At 39.8% G+C, this 25,026-nt stretch overlaps 1 protein-coding gene across 6 annotated transcripts in view; it reads right to left on the bottom strand.

Annotated features, from left to right (window-relative positions):
- The window catches only part of SOX6 (SRY-box transcription factor 6), a 307,461-nt gene that overhangs the window by 117,026 nt on the left and 165,409 nt on the right, over positions 1-25,026 (bottom strand). For all 6 annotated transcript variants that reach the window (XM_075187593.1, XM_075187597.1, XM_075187595.1 and 3 more), the window contains one exon: positions 3,432-3,521. In XM_075187593.1, the coding sequence (XP_075043694.1) occupies positions 3,432-3,521 (90 nt within the window). The remainder of the gene's footprint in view (positions 1-3,431; positions 3,522-25,026) is intronic.

The raw sequence follows: 25,026 nt of genomic DNA, 5'->3' as shown, positions 1-25,026 counted from the left end.
AGGACACGTGGACTACTTATTGCAATTTGGGGTTTTTTTATTCTCACATTCTTGTCTATTTTCAGAAACTTAGATTATTACAGGTTGTGCTTTACAGAGACAAATACAAAAATAGGTTTTAATACATATTTTTAATCTGTGTTTTATATATATATATATATATATATATATATTGTATACTTTACACTCAGTAATTTTCTCATCTAAGCATAGAGTAACCAGCCCACAAAATGTGCATTTATTTCCAGCAATAAACGGCTGTGTGCTCCTCTAAGTTGGAAGATGTAGGGAATGGGCAGAAGAGAAAACACTATTATATTAAATCTATACACATCCATACAATCTGAGCACGTTACAATGTGACACAGACCATAAATCAGACTCATCATCATCACAGAATCCGCAGCGCTGATACAAAACTCTGGAGGCACCAAATGAAATCAGCAACTGGAAAGGAGATAACGAAGCACAACCAAGGGGTATATTTACTAAACTGTGGGTTTGAAAAAGTGGAGATGTTGCCTATAGCAACCAGTCAGATTCCATCTGTCATTTTGTAGAATGTACTAAATAAATAATAACTAGAATCTGATTGGTTGCTATAGGCAACATCTCCACTTTTTCAAACCCACAGTTTAGCAGACATTCGCCTAAGACTCCTTATTTACAGGACCCCACAAATACGCCACTTCTGCTATTTCATAAATATTGAATTACACCCGTCAGATGAGACAAGCCGTTCCCATTCTAAGAGAGTGATTGGAAATATTCCTTAATATTAATACTTTGACACCGGCTGCCACTAATAAAGATGGCCACTGCGGTTGCTGACACTGTGGTCTCTTGAGTGCGCAGGTGAGTGAGCAGCCATTATAAACCTGGCACTGCGTGGTGGAACACAGAACGCTGCCGGAGGATATTAATGCCACTATTGGCAGCGACATGCGGTCCTTACAGCGGTACTAACCGTCTATATGGTGAATCTTATAACACCAGTTTCCTGGTTATGTATCTCCTGTATTTGTGAATGGCATCTTTACGGTATATGGGTTACAGCTGTATATATTCAAGGACATTCAGTGCTCTCCATTTCCACCATAACAGCAGCTTCCAGCCCCCCCCCTCACCACTTCTCACTCCCCCTCTAAATATGTTACTCTATACACAGGCAACGCCGGCTCCTCTCCACCAGGAACCAGATAACTGCCGGACTTTCACAACACCTGGAGTGTCACAGATTAGCCAACACTGCACTAGAGCCTGGTATATATTATATACTATGTATAATATGTCATAGGACATAATTCAGGCCTCCGTACAGAGGAATATAAATGCTGGTACAGGATATACACAATGTATTGATTAGTTATATTTAATAATCCACAGTACATTACAGTATGTTATGTGTGGAAACTGTAATATGCGGGTGCACAGAAACACTTCACCATCCACTAGAAGATCCGTTACGTTACATTTTGTAACAACGTTGCCAAATGTTTCTCACTACTTTTTTTTTTAAAGATATTTTATTGAGTTTTACAATGCAGACAATGAGGGAAACAGGCAATACAGGTAAAACAGAATTGCAATGAAGTTTCCCTGTAATATAAGCAGCGTATTGTTCTTAATATGAAAATACAAAAGAAAATTTAGGAAGAGTTGGTGGAAGAGAGAAGAGAGAGGAAAGAGTAGGGATGAGAGGGAGAGGGGAAATCACCAGCCAAAGCGATAGGAAGAAATCTTTCCCACTTCTTGTTACACCGACGACTTTCCTCTGATTTATGTTATTTTCCAGCAAAAAGACAAAGTGACTGAATGTGGACATGGAATAAAGGGAACGTATTATACAGGAAGTGACAAGATAGAAACATCACAAGGAGATAAAGAGATCGCATGAATAATACACTGAAGTACAACTCGCTGGTCTGCCTCTGGCTGTGCTGGGACTTATAGTTCTACAGCTAGTTGCCTGTCTTTATGAACGTAGACTGGGAAATACATGAAGATGACAATTCTCTAAACAGGATATTAACATCCATGTTGGGTATATTGATTCACGTAAACATCTCCTGAGCATCTATCTGATGGTCACAAATAGTCTATACATTGGACCATGAAAAAACAACTAACTTACATTCCAAAAGTTATTGATCTAAATACTTCCTTTTGTGTCATAATTATACATACATACAATATGCGTGTATGCAGGATTAGTGTATATATATATCCTAATCCTGCACACACGCATGTTTTATAACTGTATATATGTATAACTATGACACAATTATATTTATATATATATAATTGACTAACCCTTTGATGCATGAAGAGGCTTGTACCTCCTTAGTGCTCCTCTGATATTAATAAGCAATAAGTACACTCACAAACATGGCAGTCAGCAGGATTTACATACCGAAGTGTTTATGGCAGACGGAAACGATCCACAATACTGGAGCTAACTACATTATTTTTTATGCTAATTACAGTTGCAGCTAATTTGCATGCTAATTTTCAGTACAAAAACTCTTTAAGGAGGAGTAAAGCAAGACAGCTGCGTGAAAGTCAAAGGGCTCCGTACACTCTGAAAATGACAATTTCAGTCCACGTATCAATCAACAGATTCGCATGAAACGCCAGAGAACCGTGCGCCTTCACGTGACAGACAGACTCAGCTGGGGCTCTGGGCCCTGATTACAATATTTGCTTTGTGGGATAATAGCGATCATTGATATCGTACATGCACTGACTTGCTGAATGTGCAGTATTATAATGTGTATTTCTGTATACCGCGCTCGCTGTGCGTTCTGTGCTCATTCCAACGCATTCAACAAGTGACTAATAGGTGCAGGCAAATGAAAATGTGACATTAAAGTGGAAACATCAGCTCCATAGAAAAAGATTTGGTTTATTTTTCATGGAGAGGAACCATAGAAGCACGGTCATGTTACAGCCGATCATATTGATTCAGCATTAAATCACTGGTGCAGCATCTGATGAGCGCACCGTAATGCTGTGAATGCTGCAATAAAGCACACTCCATCTGTATGTGTATATTTACTAAACTGCAGGTTTGAAAAAGTGGAGATGTTGCCTATAGCAACCAATCAGATTCTAGATGTCATTTTGTAGAATGTACTAAATAAATAATAAATGGAATCTGATTGGTTGCTATAGGTAACATCTCCACTTTTTCAAAACCCACAGTTTAGTAAATGTACCCCAAAGTCTTACCCGCCGCTCCTCCCAATAATCTCATGCAGCGTTTTGTTGGGTCAGTAATAACATGCCACCATATAATGCTGCAGACTTATCCTATTAACCTTTCTGACATTAGATAATGATACAGGATATATATATATATGTTACACACTATTTCCTTCTGGGTTAGAACATATGGTCAGCATCGAATAACATTATAAACAGACTTGTACCTTTAATTTCTCCAAGAAGTTCACTTGTGTTCAGTCGTTCCATCTTTTCCTTCCAATCCTTAGACAGCAGCTTCTCCACACACGTAGAGTCTGAGGAGATATAACGATGACACCTGCATTATAGCGGAACATAGTGTACCTTCTCATTTATAGTTATACACCCAAATAAAAGGATCATTTCACCTGAGATGATAATATATATATATATATATATATCTACACACACACACACACACACACACATATATAGTACCAGTCAAAAGATTGCACACACCTGACTGTACATATGTTTCTCATTATCTTATCCAGATTTTGATATAATGACTCGTGCAGAAATGCTGGGATGAGACTCTTAGACGCATGTAAATAGTGACGTTGATGCCTAAGTATGAATTTCTTTTCATAACGAACATTTTAATTTAAAAATGCACCTTCAAGAACTAGTTTTAATTTAGAACTTCATTGAAATTTAGTGGTGGAGAATAATTAAATTATCATTTAATATTATTATTTTTACAGAGCTATAACACTCATTGTTCAGTCTTATAGCAGTCCCAAATTCAACCTGTGATGGATCACAGAATAAATTTTATGTTTCATATAGAAATGTATTAAACTCCACAATCTTCATGTATCACTGTGACAGGAGCCCATATCACTACTCTGTGCTGCTGGGGGACCCTGCTCCTTCCACTATATAACTCTCAGTCTTTGGCTTCCTGCTGCCTCCATTCCCCTCCTCACATCATGTCACTGCCCCTGTCACATGTAGTCCTGTCCTCACTAACACATCACTCATCTCCTGATATACTCTGTGCTGCTGTGAACATTCTGATAATCCACTTGCCTAACATACTAAGCGCGGACAAGCAGGAGATGAAAACTGAATACAATTAGGTTTCAGAACCTAGTAAATGGACATTACAATATTCGTGTCTTCGTGACGTTTAATGAATATTCAGGTCATTTAACACTTGTTCTAAGAAATGACAACGGACAGTTAATGAGTCCTCTCTATTTCTGTCCTTCACACCCGTCTGGCGGAGATAATGGGTTAGTTACCTCCATATTCTCAGATAACTCTACATGATAAGCACAGGTAATAAGTGACACAATCAGGATACAATGTAGGAAACAAATGTATCAGCGTTTCTCCACATTATACAGATATAATATAATATGGAGCGACTCTGCTCAGTGATTTAATCTTTGTGCAATTCCCTGACCTCCGCTTTCTTCCCCAATCAAATAAGACCCCAAACCAGCCCCCCCTCATTCCAGAGCTCTCCAGTTTCATGTCGTTAGGACGAATGGCTACAATTACACAGCATTACCTGAAGTGGTTCCAACGTTCATATTTCTCATTAGGGATAATAAGGGAAAGGACTACATGTACACCCTATGAGACGTCTGTGCGATAAGACCCTGCGGGTGAGAACAGGAATATGGGGGGACCCCTCCAGATTGCTTGTGACTTGTGGTTTTACAGAGCTCACTGCTCATTAACCTGACTGCTGCTATTCCCATGGATAAATCTTGGGATAAGTGGGAGAAATAACCCAGGTAATCTGCTGCAATCACCAAGCATTAGGTCATGTCTACGTTACACCGGCAAACTCGCACCAGTCACCATGAACTCTAAAGCCTCATTAGCATTTCTACATCTCACTCTTAATTACTGACTCTGTTTGAACCGCTAGAAAATCATCCAGAATCCAATAAAAGGTTATTAATTTCCCCTTCTACACAAAATAAAACACGTTTCCATATAAATCACAGTATAGACCTGGGCTATTCACCCCGTGGCCCAAATAAGACTTTTAAGAGCATATTGGTGGTCACCTCTCGTCACTGTGTCCACAATGAAGCACGGGGCCATTCAGGAGCATACAATTCTCTATAATGTCAGTGTACGCTGTAACATTAGGATTTCCCTTCACTGGAGCTACGGGGCTCAGGCTGAACCCTGACAAACAACCCCAAACCATTATTCCTCTTCAGCTTTGGATAGGACGCGCTCCCCTGACTGCCAGATGGTGACGTGTGATTCACCAGCCCAGAGAGCAGGTTTCCACTGCTCCAGAGTGCGATGGACGCCCAAAGTATGAAGCTCCCAACAAACCGATCTTGTGTTGATGTCGCTTCCACAGGCTGTTTAGCACTTGAGCACTCTGTGGTCCCGTTCTGTAAGCGTGAGTGGCCTATTGGCTTTGCGGCTGAGCTGTTGTTGTTACTTGGAGGGTAGTGGTTATTTCTGGGCCGATTTGTGCTGATTGGGGTGGGACATATTCTGTCTGATTCCCTGTTGGGAGGTCTGCGTTCTACCGCTAATGTCTGACTATGGAGAGTGCACGGCTGGATGATGGATTTTATGTAACTGTTAGTAATGGCTGTGGCTGAAATGGCCAAACACACTAATTAGATAATTAGACGGAGGTCTGCATATATGTGGCCATGTAGTGTGCATTGGAGAATAAGAGAAAAGCATTACATTCTACATATAAATGTGATATTTATAATAATTCCATATACCAGACACTAAAATAATTAGAGTAGACATTTCCTTTTCCATCCAAGCCACTAACCCAATGATCAAGTGACTGCACAGCGGTGCAGCTTAACAGAGAATACAAAATAAAAATCAGCTATTACACACATCTACATTTTCCAACAGTCCCTCTAATTACATCAGCACAAACGAGTGCAGGTCACAAGCAATTACATAACGATCTCAGCAATGCAAACAATTATTATTTACCAAACATGAACTTAAAATAAAGCCAAATAGGATTCTGGATTTAAACAAGGTCATACGAGAAAAAGTTGATTAATATAATGAAATAAACTGATTTAAGGCTTTCAACTATGCCAGCTGCAGAAATCTGTGTATTCAAAGTATTTAAATAAGACAAATGTCACGCAGTTTTAATGAACACAAGGAAATATCTGTGAGTCACTGTAACTAATTGTGACCTTGAAGACACTAAATAGGATATTCTTAATTAAATCAATGACTGTAGTTTACATTTTAAGGGACACATTGTTCATGGCATATCTGTCTGTAATATTTTATTTCTGTTATCAAATGATGGAGTCCGTTCTGTGTCCCCCCGAAAAAACTGAGGCGCAATCTTGCGGGCTGTGATTGGAAGCGTTCCCGGGCGTTGTACGAATGATTGCCCGTGCGTTATCCCGCTACGCTGATTGCTGCTTTCATATTCCAAGGCCGTATTTGCAACCACAGAATCACTAAGTAGGTTTTAATTGCATTACATTTGCACAAGTTTTACTAGAAAGACAACACAGCTTGAACATGTTTTTGGGTAATATTTCAGCAGAAAAGGCAATTTATTTAGTAATTATATCTTTCAGCAAGCGAAGGGAAATTAAGGAGCTGTAAGTTGCGGCAGAGGGTATCAAAATACTTGTTATGCAACAAAAACAAAGAATCTAATTTTAACAATTAGGAGCACATGTTACTTTATGGGCGATGGCCTGATAACAGCGGAATCTTCATATAACCACCAATTACTGATACAACGTAACAATTTGTCCTGTAAAGGATATTATCAACTAATGAGACGCAGGCGGCTTTCTCCTTCCATTACAACAATTTAGTCATCTAGTCACAAATAAAATATTGGCCCTAGGCAACAAATCATTTACTTAAAAAAAATAAAAAAAAATCCGCCTAAACTCAGATTATCCACATGCGCTGTCAAAGCTTCCTGACGATGAAAGTCTGAGAGTGATGATGGCAACAATAAAAGTGACACTAATATGTCTATCTGTAACTTACATTTTACAGCAATTATAACATTTTATTTTATATCTAATTATGTATAGGATATTTCTTCATATTTTGAATTATTTTGTTTTGCCTTTTTCTTAATATACAAATAATTCATCTAACAATGTAAGTTCTACATTTACATGTGAAAAACAAAGATAAATAAATAAATAAAATAGATACAGAAATAATCTAAAAAATATCAATATGTGCATGTCTAAAATGGAGCAATGTTCTGCAGATCTCTAGAGAGGTCAGTAATGTAATAATCTGCAGAATATATCACTATGTATCTGTCAGGGGGTAGATGGGACAGAGCAATGTTCTGCAGATCTCTAGAGAGGTCAGTAATGTAATAATCTGCAGAATATATAACTATGTATCTTTCAGGAGGTAGATGGGACAGAGCAATGTTCTGCAGATCTCTAGAGAGGTCAGTAATGTAATAATCTGCAGAATATATCACTATGTATCTGTCAGGGGGTAGATGGAACAGAGCAATGTTCTGCAGATCTCTAGAGAGGTCAGTAATGTAATAATCTGTAGAATATATCACTATGTATCTGTCAGGAGGTAGATGGGACAGAGCAATGTTCTGCAGATCTCTAGAGAGGTCAGTAATGTAATAATCTGCAGAATATATCACTATGTATCTGTCAGGGGATAGATGGGACAGAGCAATGTTCTGCAGATCTCTAGAGAGGTCAGTAATGTAATAATCTGCAGAATATATCACTATGTATCTGTCAGGGGGTAGATGGAACAGAGCAATGTTCTGCAGATCTCTAGACAGGTCAGTAATGTAATAATCTGCAGAATATATCACTATGTATCTGTCAGGAGGTAGATGGGACAGAGCAATGTTCTGCAGATCTCTAGAGAGGTCAGTAATGTAATAATCTGTAGAATATATCACTATGTATCTGTCAGGAGGTAGATGGGACAGAGCAATGTTCTGCAGATCTCTAGAGAGGTCAGTAATGTAATAATCTGTAGAATATATCACTATGTATCTGTCAGGAGGTAGATGGGACAGAGCAATGTTCTGCAGATCTCTAGAGAGGTCAGTAATGTAATAATCTGCAGAATATATCACTATGTATCTGTCAGGAGGTAGATGGGACAGAGCAATGTTCTGCAGATCTCTAGAGAGGTCAGTAATGTAATAATCTGTAGAATATATCACTATGTATCTGTCAGGAGGTAGATGGGACAGAGCAATGTTCTGCAGATCTCTAGAGAGGTCAGTAATGTAATAATCTGCAGAATATATCACTATGTATCTGTCAGGAGGTAGATGGGACAGAGCAATGTTCTGCAGATCTCTAGAGAGGTCAGTAATGTAATAATCTGCAGAATATATCACTATGTATCTGTCAGGAGGTAGATGGAACAGAGCAATGTTCTGCAGATCTCTAGAGAGGTCAGTAATGTAATAATCTGCAGAATATATCACTATGTATCTGTCAGGGGGTAGATGGGACAGAGAAATGTTCTGCAGATCTCTAGAGAGGTCAGTAATGTAATAATCTGCAGAATATATCACTATGTATCTGTCAGGAGGTAGATGGGACAGAGCAATGTTCTGCAGATCTCTAGAGAGGTCAGTAATGTAATAATCTGTAGAATATATCACTATGTATCTGTCAGGAGGTAGATGGGACAGAGCAATGTTCTGCAGATCTCTAGAGAGGTCAGTAATGTAATAATCTGCAGAATATATCACTATGTATCTGTCAGGAGGTAGATGGGACAGAGCAATGTTCTGCAGATCTCTAGAGAGGTCAGTAATGTAATAATCTGCAGAATATATCACTATGTATCTGTCAGGAGGTAGATGGGACAGAGCAATGTTCTGCAGATCTCTAGAGAGGTCAGTAATGTAATAATCTGCAGAATATATCACTATGTATCTGTCAGGAGGTAGATGGGACAGAGCAATGTTCTGCAGATTATTAGCACAATAAAACAGTAATTTGACGTTCTAGAATGGTTCAAGCTTCAGGGATATATTAAAAGTTGTAATGTGAAATTTAGGCCTATAAATGGAATAAAATTACAGTTATATATAATTATCTGATAATTAATCCCACATTGAAATAAGTGGTTGTGATCTTCAGGTGATAGAATCTGCCCCAATGTCAGAGTGACATGAAACTGCGGATTATCAGATGACTATAAATCCACAGAGGGGTCATGTAGACAGCGAGAGGTCAGAGGATGAGAGGACGCAGCACCTGAGCGTTGGCTCCAATGCAGAGCGTGTGCTGAGAATAATTAAGATTTGTACACAGAGCATTCAATCAGCCCAGGAATTCACGGAATCCAGCTGACTGTTGGAGAACATGATAAGCAGAGTTATCACCAACATTCCTCTGTTAATACAGCCCAGATTCCCCAACCTACCTGCAGCCACAGCCCATTGTCTATTGTCTTACACGTCCTTTCCTTCCATTATTGTTTCTGTCTGAGGCACTTGCTGCACATTCATTATTATATTAACATGCAGAACGTGAATAATTGTGTTTTGCTGTTATATAAAAGCAGCATAATAACAATAATAATATCTCAGAAATATATTCGTAAAAAGATTGTGTTTCACTATCTGTGTCTGTAACATTTCTACTGCAGAGAATGAAATATTTCTTGTTTTCTGCTAGTAATATTATTATCAGGTCTGAAAGTTTTTTTCTGAAACAGTTTTCTGCTCATTTTCCATAAACATAACTGATGCTGTCTGTTCTCCCGACTCGTACAGCATCATTATCGGCACATTACCTAATAAGACCCTGTACCTGCGTCCAGCGACCGTTCTCTTCGCACAGTCGTAAAAATTATCTTCAACTGGTTTAAACGTTCTCATTACTGTCTATGAAATGGGACTGGGAGAGATTCCTGCCACACGTAGCTTTTGTTGGTGTTTTTATATATAGTAGGAACAGACATAAAAAGAAAAACTAAACGCAAGAGGATAAACGGGGAACATCAGAGCCCTTATTATTAGGACTTAATAAAGTGTGGCTGTCTGCGGAGGCCGATGTGTATAATGATCAGCGCCTTGTGCTTTCTATAGCTAATGAGTGAAGTATTTCTGCAGACATGAGATGCGCTCACACAGAGTTGTGTTACCACTGAGGCAGAGGACGGTGAGGTGGCGCAGGCTGCGCTGGAATGCAGGGAGCCTGCAGTATTTACATTGGATGATAAGTATTTCTGAGATGCTGCTGCCTCAGGCGTTCTGTGTAGAGCACAGATCCAGCTTCATATACAGAGGTGTAACTAATACCAGGAGGAAACCAGCACTGGCACCTGGTGTTTGTTTAGTGTTTCACTGTTAGACCTGTGTAACTTTGTGTGTATCTGTGTGTGTCTGCCCCCGGCAGGGTAATATGTGTGTGTCTGCCCCCGGCACGGTAATATGTGTGTATCTGTGTGTGTCTGCCCCCGGCACGGTAATATGTGTGTATCTGTCCCCGGCGGTGTAATATGTGTATATCTTCCACCTAGGTGTAATCTGTGTGTGTCTGCCCCCAGCAGGGTAATATGTGTGTATCTGTGTGTGTCTGCCCCCGGCAGGGTAATATGTGTGTGTCTGCCCCCGGCGGTGTAATATGTGTGTATCTGTGTGTGTCTGCCCCCAGCAGGGTAATATGTGTGTGTCTGCCCCCGGCAGGGTAATATGTGTGTGTCTGCCCCCGGCGGTGTAATATGTGTGTATCTGTGTGTGTCTGCCCCCAGCAGGGTAATATGTGTGTATCTGTGTGTGTCTGCCCCCGGCGGTGTAATATGTGTGTATCTGTGTGTGTCTGCCCCCGATGGTGTAATATGTGTGTATCTGTGTGTGTCTGCCCCCGGCTGTGTAATATGTGTGTATCTGCCCCCGGCGGTGTAATATGTGTGTATCTGCCCCCGGTGGTGTAATATGTGTGTATCTGTGTGTGTCTGCCCCCAGTGGTGTAATATGTGTGTATCTGCCCCTGGCGGTGTAATATGTGTGTCTGCTGCTGTGTATAACGGTCTGGACATTTTATCGCTAATATCTGACCATTCTCTGCTACTTTGTGGCCACTCTGCGCGTTTGGTCTGATGCTGATTGGCGCACGTTCATCTGCGCTCAGGGGTGACGCAGGGAGATGGCAAAGTAAAGAAAGCGCACGATTCATATTTGTAACAATATAGTATAATGCTAATAAAATAGTTCTGAGAGTGAAATAAATCACTTATTAAAAATTTCAGTACACCGTGAATTATGTATTTATAGTGTACGAAATTCATTAGCCTGGGTACGTTTGCAATACAGAGAATTATAAGGTGATGATTAATAGAGTAATAGCACTTCCAGTAATAATGCTCACCACAGGCACAAAGGGGTTAATTAACGTAGGATTTTCATTAGTGAAATGTAACTAAACTAAATATAAAAGCCAACATATCACATGCTCATCACAAGTCTCACTTATTACATGTAGAGAACTGTTACCAATGTTAGTGTCAGGGACAGTCCCAAGGTTTAAGGCTGCCCTGGAAATGTCCCAAATCTTTTCTACTTATCACCCGCACAATAACATTCCAGTACTAAGTTATACATAAAATGATGGATACGGTGACATCTGTAACAACAATTATTATAACTGTTACTATGTATTTATTAAACGTCTACAGCAGAGCTGTCCAAACTCAGTCCTCAGGGGCTACCAACAGGCCATGTATACAGGATTTATTTAACCCTGCACAGGTGAGTTAATCTATCTGGCTGGGTCAGTAATTATCCCACCTGTTTCTACAGACAGAAATCCTGAAAACATGAGCTGTTGGTAACTCTTGGGGACTGAGCTTGGACATGGGCACACAGGGACAATAATTTAAACCATATTAAATATAGAAACACGCTTGAGAAAATGTAAGTAAAAAAAAAAGTATAATGGTGGTATGACATTAAAATATGAACCCAAAGCATATTGTACACTGCAATAATCTATCAATATGTCTATACAAGACTTTACGGTGTAAACAAATGTCCTGGTTTCTGAGACCGACACTGCAGACATGGATTGTTAATACTGTCATCTCATTACATGGTCATTTATGGCCATTTATGTATATAATAGGTATATTAGTCTATACATTATATAGAATATTACTGTGTGATGTAATTATGCCCCTGCGGATCCTGGTGATCACTGACAGCAGAGATACTTTGTATCTCCCATTGTCTGAGCACACGGACATATTTACAGTAATAATTGTACTTTCTGCCTCCGCACATGCAGAAGCCAAGAATTACACATGCGCCCACAGTATTGTGTGTGTATAAATATTTCATTAACTTTTCAAATTGTCTAATCAGAATAAATTGCCATGTAATAAGTTATGGTAAGTTATCCAAATAGCAAATGCAGGAGGAGAGTATCGGAAGGTAAATATATTATGTACCGTTGGAGGTTGGCGAGATACAATTAGCGATTATCAGTGTGAATATATATGAATTGGGAAGATTTCCTGGAAAAATTTAAGATGCATATTTGTATTGTAATTATTTTTATTAATGTGATTTTCTATAGGTTGCTGGAGCGATGTTTAACCAGACAGAGACTGTCAGAGTCACATAACACTGAATACACTGATAACTGACATCAGTAATACAGTGTCATAGTCACAAATGGTTCTACTGACTGATCTGTGTGAATATTGTGTTTTTATTTTAAATTGTGTTTATTCAGATACCACAAATGAGAAGCAAGTTGTGTTTCTTGCAGGAATCAGACATATTGACCTATAAACTGCAACCATGTGAGGACATTACATCTAACCCTGGACAGATACATATTATATCTCCTCTGTAACTACATTTCTTCTATTTTCTTTATCTTACCTAAGTGCACCGGACCAAAACGTACTATTTAGTTTTGTGTGATCCTTTGATTCCGTCTCTGTAAATAATTTGATACAGAAACCGATCCTGACCATCTACCACAATGAGAATTAAGGTTCCAGCAATTGTATTTATGATGTATAATAATATGAAATGTTTTATTACCTCCGGGGTAAAGGGCCGCATGGCCATTCCTCATATAAATAATAACTATCATATTTAATATACAGGCACTATATGGCTTCCAGTCTGGGGCGACCATTCCCCATGGATGTTAATAGCTGTGGGCATTTCAAATCACTCCTGTTTAACGCCACGCTGCTTCATTGCATGATTAGACTATAAAATTGTGAATTATTTAAACAATGATGTCGATTAGATTTGACTGTGAAGTGATTGAATGTGTTGGCGAGGTTTGGCGCTACCTGGCACAAGTTGCTTCATTATAAGTAGGTCGGTCTTCTATCTTTCCGTCACATACAGAAAGACCCATCTGTATATCATAAAAGAAGATAAATGACTCTAGTCATTGTTATATGGATCGTGGGGTTTAGCACAAGCAGCTTTAATGCATTTAATGCACTTTTGTGGGTGCAGGAAACAGCATTTGCTATTAATTGCTGTACGTGGTAATATGGGCCTCAGAGTGACACTTTCTGGGTGTATAAATGTTGTGCTCAGAACAACTTGTTTGACACCAACCTAAAGAGAATTAAACAGATCTTCGGGGAGGAGGGTTCCCGGGTGTAATACTGAGGGCTGACTTTTAGTATGGAAAGTAAAGTTGATATCTAAACACTAACATATGGGGAGTTCTTATTAATGTGGAATGTTTATATCATGTGGGTCTTTAACTTGGGGGCTTGATATTGGTTTGCAGTGAATTATGTGAATCTGGGGTTCTATTATTAAATGAGAGAGAAAATAACTTGTGCCTCTTGTGAATTCTGATCACCTGGTCATGAGATGATGGAATCCCCTGAACATCTTACGTGACACCGCAGAGCATTCTGGGAAATGTGGATCTCACAGGACACAGAATTATATTCGTCATAATTTCAACATCCTGAAAGTACCATAATTACAGCCTTTATATTATTCTGTAGCGATCTTATTGGTGAATGTCTATCTGTGTGACAGCTGTAGTGTCACCGGGCGGGGATGGGGGCGATGGGGACCTGAGACGCTTCTGTTCTATCTGATTAGTAAGTACATCTTTCATACATTTTAGTTATAATCAATGTGTATCCTGTAATAATACAAGAGATTCAGTTGTCTATGGGGGGTCCGGGCGCTGATCTGATCAACAACAAATTCAAAAGTCTAAACTGCTTTATGCAGTAATCAATCAGAGCACAAAACACTGAAATCCAACAGAGTTTGTCTAAACTGCGACCAAATAACGTGTTAAATTTGAAATGTGTGTGACTGGGATTTATATATTACCCAATATGAAAATAAACTGAAATGATAATTTTATCCTTCATTGGGAAATACAAAGTGTCTCAGTGTCAGTCATAATGTCCTCAGCCTCACCTGTTCTACAATACCCCAAACGTCAGACCCAGGATGCGGATCACTTGGTCAGACTGGGGGAGTTTCAGTAGCTGCAGTGGGGGTCTATGATCCAGAGCCAGATGGCAAACGAGACCCTTATTACAGGCTTAGAACTGCAACGATCTTCCTTCGTCGGGTATCAATGAAACAATGAGGTTTGGCAAATGTGAGACACACAAAACCGATCGCATCAACTCATGATAAACATTTCCCACAGCCTGAACTGCACTTAACTCTTCACTCAACAAGGGAGCCGAGTACAGTAAATCTGTGGGGTCGTCCTCCCACCTGTGACACAACGTTTAGGAAGATGGAAGGATTGTTACAATTAGTTACAATTGGAGATCTCCCTGGAAAAACTTAGCCCCAGTTGCTGCATTTACAGGGTGATCTGTTTTCTTATGATTCTTCACACATCAGAAATAGGACCAGGTTTAGAATCTGATACAAGATAATAAACATTCTGATGATATCACATTATTTCATCTGTCTGTCACTGACGGACAGGTCTCATTTCCCAGCTGACATCATCTATATGAAGCGGGATCTAATAATATCCTGCACGTGGAGCAGAAGAATAAAACACTGATTTTACAGGACTTCAAACTAAGATAAGGACAGAATTAAAACCGATGTGTAATCCCATCTTTACTGATGTCAGAGGTGAAGGAGGCCGCGATGATGGCGCAGCCTGAATTAATATGATTCATTTAGGTTCAGACAGGAAGATGCTCATATGGAACTTAAGGTAACACTATGTAATTACTTCCTCTGGCTCTCTCCAATGTCACAGATCCACGTCTGTCCTGAACACGGACACCGGCTGTACATTATATATCTTATGCAAGTCCTCTGTGGGAACAATTATAATATAAGTGACATCTAAGCTTAGCTACACCCTGCACAATGTATATATATATATATATATATATATATATATATATATAAAAAGATAGATGGTTAGATATGAGAGTGATACAAATGATAGATAGACATATTGATAGACAGATAAGATAGATATACCAGTGACTCTGTATGGATGTACGAGGGTCCTGACTCACAAGTATATACAGCCAGGCCTGGTGGGGGCATCGTATAGTCAGCTATATAGTATTAAGGTTTCAGTAACAATGAATTATCTGGTATTGTTACACATCTGTTATAGGTGCCTGCACAGGATCTTTCATATCTTGTAGAATATTCACATTTCACAAAAAACTGAATTACTTCCAGCGGTCTGTAGTCAAAGTGAGGTAGATACATCTCTCTCTGCCTCATGCCTCCCTGATTGTTGTGAATTAATCGACTACTATGAATACCGGTTAACCCCACATAATGGCTGCTGGTGATTCACTTTAAACTTCCCTTAAACACAGATAAATTCCTAAATAGCATCCTGAAGACTTTTACAGTAACTGTGACCCCTGATGTATTCTCCATATAATTTCTGTAATTTAGAAGACTTTGCAGGATGCCTCTGTAATGCTACAGCGGTAACTCGGACCACAGATTATGTGTTTACATTTGTAGAAATAAATAGTGATATAAGAGGAGTGTGTAATGACCGTCACAGTACTGGCAGTCCAAGCTCACAGTTATGCGTGGAAGCTAGAACCTGAAGCTAGGACCTGGAGCTAGATCCCGGAGCTGAGGACACCAGAGCTAGAACCCAGAACTAAAACACTAAGCTGAGGATACTGGAACTCGATCCCTGAGCTGTGGACATCAGAGCTAGAATCCTGAGTTGATGATACTGGAGATAGAACCTGGAGCTAGAACCCAAAGATGAGAATACTGGAACTAGACACTAGAGCCAGAACCCAGACCTAGAATCCAAAGCTAAAAACACTAAGCTGAGGATACTAGAGCTAGAACACTAAGCTGAGGATACTAGAGCTAGAACACTAAGCTGAGGATACTAGAGCTAGAACACTAAGCTGAGGATACTAGAGCTAGAACACTAAGCTGAGGAAACTAGAGCTAGAACACTGAGCATAGTATACTGGAGCTAGAACCCACAGCTGGTGATAATGGAGCTGGAACCTAGACCAAGAAACTAAAGCTAAAACACTGAGCTGAGAATACTGGAACTAGAAACCGAAAACACTAAGCTGAGGATACTAGAGCTAGAACACTAAGTTGAGGATACTAGAGCTAGAACACTGAGCTGGGGATACTAGAGCTAAAACAATGAGCTGAAGATGCTGGAGCTTAAAGCCGGAGCTCAGGAAACTGGAGCTAGAACTCAGAGCTAGAACCTAGAGCCAAAACCCACACATAGAAACCATGACTAAAACACATAGCTGAGGATGATGGAGCTAAAACACTGAGCTGAGGATACTGGAGCTATAAAACTGAGGGGCCGATTTAAAAATCCACACGATGTGTCTCACGCATTTTTTTTTACAGAAATATCCCTAATTTCCGTTCACAACCCATAGGAGGTGCGAGCATAAATGAGTGTTAATTTTGACCGTAAAAACGATAAAAATGTGCAGCCGCGATGTTCTGAGAAATTTTGCAGCCAACTGAATTCCCCCCTGAGCTGCGGATACTGGAGCTAGAACACAGAGCTGCGGATACTGGAGCTAGAAGACGGAGCTGCGGATACTGGAGCTAGAAGACGGAGCTGCGGATACTGGAGCTAGAAGACGGAGCTGCGGATACTGGAGCTAGAAGACAGAGCTGCGGATACTGGAGCTAGAAGACAGAGCTGCGGATACTGGAGCTAGAACACAGAGCTGCGGATACTGGAGCTAGAAGACAGATCTGCAGATACTGGAGCTAGAAGACAGAGCTGCGGATACTGGAGCTAGAACACAGAGCTGCGGATACTGGAGCTAGAAGACAGAGCTGCGGATACTGGAGCTAGAAGACAGAGCTGCGGATACTGGAGCTAGAAGACAGAGCTGCGGATACTGGAGCTAGAAGACAGAGCTGCGGATACTGGAGCTAGAAGACAGAGCTACGGATACTGGAGCTAGAAGACAGAGCTACGGATACTGGAGCTAGAAGACAGATCTGCGGATACTGGAGCTAGAAGACAGAGCTGCGGATACTGGAGCTAGAAGACAGAGCTGCAGATACTGGAGCTAGAAGACAGAGCTGCGGATACTGGAGCTAGAAGACAGAGCTGCGGATACTGGAGCTAGAACTCGGAGCTAGAGACACTGAGCAGTCTTTGCCTTCTGTTTCATGGTATTGTATGTAATCTGTGTGATGTACAGTGCTGAGCAATGTGTTGGCCTTTATAATGATAATACTGGTTACAGTTTATAGTCTGTGTACAAAGTAGAAACACCCCATTACTGCGCCTGTGTTTCTGGGCTCATGCACCCCCTCGCCTCTCTAATCAGAAACATATCTATAAATAATTCTGCCAGCCGCACATTCCTGCTCACCAAAGCCTTGCCCACGCCAGGATAAAATGTTCATTTTGGCCACTATCAGACGTTGCCACAGAGTCTTGTTTCTGCGGTGGGATCTCGCTTTCACAGGACGTCAAAATAAAGAAATCAGCAGTGAATGAAAATAGCTGAGCTGTCTATGAACCGCTACATTGAATCTATAATGTAACCTATGGAAATGTAAAGACACATTGTACATGTCTGAATGCAAATCATGCATTATATATCCGTGTATTATGATCACAAGTTCATCACAGAAACCTTAATTTCATACAGTAAATTGCACTTATCAGAGGTAATTTGGCAGCTTGCGGAGGATAACGAGACTTGTAGTTCAGAAATAAATCATTTTTGGCTCAGATAAAAGCCAAGGATTATTCTGTAGTGAGTAATAATAGAGATTTTATTCTCTATTAAATATCACAGTAACAAGGTATATCGGATTTCATGCCATCGACGCTCAGTAATGAGACGACTTCAATGAAAATAAATACAGTTCTGAAATGATTTCGCTCCCTTCAGTAGCCCAGAAATGGAAAGTATAGGCATTACTACAAATACAGTAATCGCTGTGTCTTTCCTTCTATTACAAACCTGAGGCTGCTCCGATCTTGTAGGAAAATGTGTTTACTTTGCAAAACTGGCAGAGATCACCTTTGTTCATCTGTTACAAGAACCACAAGGAACCACATACAGGGCTGTAAAGTTTTGGCTGAGGTTCACTCGTTAACCCGTTCATTGCTAGTGGGACCAGCACAGGTATGCAATGTGCTGCGGGCACCCGAGCTGGGAAAGAGTTAAAACAGCTGTCTGATTTATTACCCCGTCCTACACACCACATAATTACTGAAGGTTTGTGTATACTGCTTTATAAAGAGCTGAGTACAATCATTCTCTTGTAATTATGACCTTTAGATTAAACATGGTACAATAAAATGTTCTTTAACGCGCTGTCAGGATCTGTTATTACACGCTGCGTGCTAAAGTACATCGCCGTTAGTTATAGATTACACACAATGCCTGATTCTGAAGTCACTGAACAATTAGTTGCAGGTTAACAACAAACATAATTACTTCAGTTTAATTGGTTACAACAAGTTACGCTGATTCACGATCAGAGGGTTGGATACCTGCGGACAGGAACAGTCTCCATCAGGTGACACTTGGGGGATACTCTGCGCACAGAGGGAGAATTTAGTATAACAGTTCATTTAAATGGAAAAGGTCAGATAGCTAAAAACAGCCAAAGTAACTGAGTTTGGTAACAGAATCTCATTCCATCCGGAAGTTTCACTTTCAGCTTTTGAATATATCTTATGAGAGAGGAGACTGTGGGTTAGATGTACTAAGCTGCGGGTTTGAAAAAGTGGAGATGTTGCCTATAGCAACCAATCACATTCTAGCTGTCACTATACTAAATAAATGATAACTTGAATCTGGTTGTTATAGGCAACTTCTCCTTTTCAAAATCGCAGTTTTGTAAATATACCCCTTGTGTCACCTCAGCGGTTTATACACCCGTTCCACTCTCTAATAATGTCTATCGCCCGCTCACCCCCAAACTCTCGGGGACAGTGATGGCCAATCCTAACGCGCAGATTCATGTCACATGAAGATTGCGCTGCGAGTCTGAAGCGTGTGAGTAACCGTCTCAGGACGGGTTATAGCTATAAAAACATGTAGGCAGGAAACCTGTCAAAACACGAGCTGATGACAGATATCCCCAACATTTACAAATATTCCCCCAAATGGCAGAATGTGCTTGTTTTATATACCGGAGTTTCTATGTCCCAAGTGACACTTACCTTACTGCGGGCCCTTAGATAGACTACACCCCCTCTTTACCTAATAGTCATTTGCAGAAACCTTTTATAAATGCCCCTAATTGTCTCTAAGAAACCTTAAACTAATACAATTATTTAAAGGATACAAAGGAAATTATAAACATTATAGGCCTCATTCATTAAGGAAAGCAAAGCCAAAAAAATAGTAAGTTTGCACCTTGGCAAAACCTTGTTGCATTGGAGGGGAGGTAAATGTATGTGATGGCAGATATATAGTTGGGGTAGGACATGACCTAGATCAACTTTAATTTTCAATCTAAAAATAAAGCTATCAAGTACGTGAGCTACATGAAAAAACAGTCAATATTTAACTTATTTGCAAAATAATAAACTAATTTGCACCCCTTGCAGTGTAACATGGTTTGTCCAGGAGAAAACTAACTCATTTTTTGCCTTACTTTCCTTAATGAATCAAGTCCATTGTTCAGAACTCTAGTCCGTACTAAGTGGTGTATTTAATATCATTGTTCTTACAGCTTGTAAATAAAAAGCGTTTTACCACACGTAGCAGCCGTAAGGCACAGCGCGTTTCTCTTCAGGAGCAGGAAGTTACCAGTGCAAAGGAAAATTACTTCCCCAAATTAAAACTAAGTAAGACGGTATGTGTGTTAATGAACTGCAGGAATGTTAGACTGAGGAGTCTTCATTCACCATTTCCAGTAACCAAAACGTAACAAACCCAGATTGTTATAAATTTCCATTTTATTCTAATCCCCCTCGTTTTGTATTTCTCGTCTTGGGCAGAAGTCTATTTGTGGGGACAGAAGATAATGGAAGCGTTCCACAGGCTCACTCTGATGGTGGCAGGGCTGCGAGACTGGATTACCTCTAATAGATTTACAGCAGTAAATCACTGACACACAAAGTGCGCCTGAAACACAAGATCTGCGCCAAAATGTTTCTAAGTGAAACCAAGGTTTGTTTTAGAAAGCATTAATTTTCCTAGAGTACAAACGTGATTTATTTTTCACAAAAGCTCTTGAGCTTCGCACTTTCCTGACAGTTCTCCTAAAATCTCCTAAACTCCAAAGGTTTGTATTTTCCCAGGCACGGAGTTAATCCACGTTCAGTGTATCTGCCGCTGACTGCCGAACATTTCATATGGCAAATATTTGCCTGGAGATGGATTGTAAAAGATCTTCAAATAATCTCACAGTAAGAACATCATCTATATAAATATAAGGAGAGGGGGGTAACTCACGGCTGCTTTATATATCCGACAAGATACAACCAGCGTAATAATGGACTCGATGGTACAGAAAATATAAATCATATCAGGGACATAAGAGATAAATGGGGAGGGGCAGAAGAGTTTATATATACTTATAATACGATCAATAAATAGGGATTCACTGATTCTTTTATTCTGAACATCAAAACCTTTTATAGATTATTCTATGGACAAAATCCAAACTTTAATATTAAAGCTAAGATTTTATTTTCTAGATTTCACCTGATTATCTGTAATTTTATCTCCGTGATACAGTAAATCAGGATTCTGACTCCTAAGGATTAGACCAAACCCAGATCCTGCCGGAGACTCTGCATTTATCCGAAGCGGACACCAGATCTGTGTCCCTATAGCTCTGTGTACAGGTTGTTTCCTATACATTATGTCGCTGGGTACTCTCTGCTTCTGGTTATACAATATTACAGGCAGCTGGTCTGACGGCAAAGAATCACGTTCCTTCTATAAATGATTTAATTAGATAGCAATGCCAAGGTGACCGACACTCTCATGTACTAATGATTGTGAAGGCGCTGGGCCACGGTGAGAACACAATTACAGGTTTACCGGTAAAATGAGGAGTATAACTAAACAACATAGAACGACTGTGAAATACTCTACACTTGGGGCATTTTGTTTGGCATCAATTGTGCTGATTTCTATATATGTGGCTCACAAGAAGATTATTACCAAGATTGTAGGGTGCTGCCACAATCACATTCCCCCTGGCTTCTTATCATACCGGGGTTACCCCCACCTTCAAGAAGGCGTTAGAACTATTGGCTTTGGAAATTCACCATAAATTTAAATAATAATAACAATAATAATAACAATAATAATAATAATAACAATAATAATAACAATAAAATAATAATAATAACAATAAAATAATAACAATAATAACAATAAAATAACAATAATAACAATAAAATAATAATAATAATAACAATAAAATAATAATAATAATAATAATAATAAGCCATGTTCTGTTAATAAAACAAAACAACTTTAACATTTGCAGCAATGTAAGATAACTGAAGACATTTCCACATCGGTGACATGATTTTTGGATTGTTTGGTTAGAATCTGACGGGAGCAGCATCCTGATTTCTAAATGCAGAAGAACAAGTTGCTGCACCTGACTCCTTCCTCTTGAAAGCTGCACATCCCCCATAATCAGTCTAGATTGTAAGCTCTTCAGGACCAAACCCTCTTTCCTCATGTATCTCACATTTATTTGTGCTAATGAATAAATGATACATATTGTAACCGGTGCTCTAATAAAGGAATCTCCACTATCCCTACAATAGATACAAGGTGACTTTCCTGCTGGTTCCTGGTTGGTCGGTTCTACCTATGTCACTATATCGCCGCCGTACGGTGAGGTACAGCGACATGACGTCACATTCAGACAACAGAAGTAGGACAGAGAGAACACAGAAAAACCTGTGAAAACGAGAAGAGACGCAGCCCGAGCACATTGTCCCCACATGAATGAATATATTCTAATCAGCGACTCAATAAGGAAAGGAGAGAGAATGAAAGAACCAGGACACAAAACGTGTTTTGTCATTTGTGATGAAGTTATAAAAACAACAGACATTCAATATGCCAAGTGTTCTTCAATCCGTCATAATCACAGCCTTATTGAAGTGAGGACAAAGAGGAGCTAATTGCATAGGAGCAATCTCAATGTAATAGGTTATATAGCGCGGCGCGGCGGCACAATGCCACACAACACAACACTCCTTGTATACGGCAGAATGTCAGCTCTCATTTTCAGGCAATTACCTTCTTTCTTGTCAACAGTTTTAATAACCTCCATCATCTCTAAAAGACTTTTGCTTCAGTTAAATAATTTGCAGCTTTTTAATATGCAAATGTGCTTGTTCGTATGCATGGGTGAAGTGGCTGCGATACTTCAAATGTGTCAGTACAATATGAAGCACCTGCACCTCCAGAAACATGGATTTAATTGACACCTAATACTATTCATTATTCCACTTACTGAGCTCCTTCTATTAGTCACCTGTAGATGTGGCCACCGGGAGCCTATAAATAGGGGGATCGGTATTAGCCAAATCTGGGCACCACCAGGTAACAGAACATCTGGGATAATATTACTTAATAAGCAGTTGTATTCCTGCCGCCGCTGCAGCTAATAGCACCGAAATAAAATACAAACATTATTTTACTGCTTTTCCAATATTAAGAAAAAAATGTTAAATACACTGAGAAGTTCTGTGGTTCTCTGTACGGCGGAGATGGCGACAAAGATATAACTATACGTAACAGACACAGATCATTGTCTCTTGTTCTTCATATTACAATGTATCCAAATTCTACATTATGTCCTCTGCTCTTCTCTGACACATCCCATAAATAGTAAGCAATGTATTAAATATCACAGGATACGAACAGATACTGAGACTCACATCCATCACCCAGGATAAGGGAAGTGGTACTGTGTAGCCATAAATACATACAGAATAATACACATACTAGGATCTACATCCATCACCCAGGATAAGGGAAGTGGTATTGTGTAGTTATTCATACATACAGAATAATACACATACTAGGATCTACATCCATCACCCAGGATAAGGGAAGTGGTATTGTGTAGTTATTCATACATACAGAATAATACACATACTAGGATCTACATCCATCACCCAGGATAAGGGAAGTGGTATTGTGTAGTTATTCATACATACAGAATAATACACATACTAGGATTTACATCCATCACCCAGGATAAGGGAAGTGGTACTGTGCAGTTATCTATACAGAAAAGTAACAAGCATTGAGAATAACAGCCAGCATTACTCAAGTAGATCGCAGTAGGACAATATTAAAAGAGGGACTGTGTCCCAGGGACAATTCATCATAAATCAGGATATTGTGATACTGATATAGAATATTCCCAGTGTTGCTGATTTGTGTCCTATTCTCGGCCTCCTGCTCTCATCTCTCCAGGCGGAAGCAGGTGAGAATAGTTACATGGTAATTCTCATAATTATGGGAACTGTCATCAAATCAGCCGGCGCAACGCTGAACGCTCCATTACCAGACTCCTGGGCTGCAGATGTGATAAACACTGTGCACACTTGTTGCACAATTATTCATCTCATAAGTTTTTCTGTACGGCTTAAATATTTTTGGCAATAAATGACGTATTTTAAACATTTTTAGAACACTTTCATAAAACTATTCACTATTCCATATTATTTTCCTATAAATACTTTGTAGAACATACAGTAGGTTAGTAAATAATGTAATGTGGAACAGCGTCATTGCCGATCAAATTACCATGAAACCGGTCTCTGACGTCATAACGTATCTCAGACATGAAACGTCTGTGTTCACCGGGATTAGGTCCAGTAACGTGATCTATGTAACATCAGCCTAACGCCAGAGATACCTCCTGTATTCAGCAAACTGCCGCAGTTCACGTTACTCCCATTCTGGACCTATTTTATCAAGATCCAAAATGCTAAAACTTTTCCGATCTTGACCCCGACAGCTAACGCCATCTGAGATGACCTACGTCAGTCCATCCTATGGGGAGAGAGATCTTCCTCCTATCACTAGTTGTCCTCTGTACCTGCCCAGTGCCCCGGGCGGGTCAGACCTGGAGGTAAAGTCACAACTTTACTATAAAGTAATCGACGGGCCAGGCTCTAACCGGAGCCGCTCTCCAGTTCATCAATTTTAATAAATAGCCATGTTAGTTCATTTCTTATTACTGGGATAAGAAATGATAATTAATGTGCAGAAAATGCTGTAATATCACAATCAGTATAATGCAGGAGGAGGAAGTGACATTGGTGACTTCCTCTTGTTCCTGCGGTGAAGTGTGTGTGACAGGGCCGCAGACACACAGAGTGCTCCCCA

The sequence above is a fragment of the Mixophyes fleayi genome, chromosome 10 (genome assembly GCF_038048845.1).
Source record: "Mixophyes fleayi isolate aMixFle1 chromosome 10, aMixFle1.hap1, whole genome shotgun sequence".
In the NCBI taxonomy this organism is placed as follows: Eukaryota; Metazoa; Chordata; class Amphibia; order Anura; family Limnodynastidae; genus Mixophyes; species Mixophyes fleayi.
The sequence above is the reverse complement of the archived record's forward strand: the minus strand, read 5'-3'. Positions and strand labels throughout refer to the sequence as shown.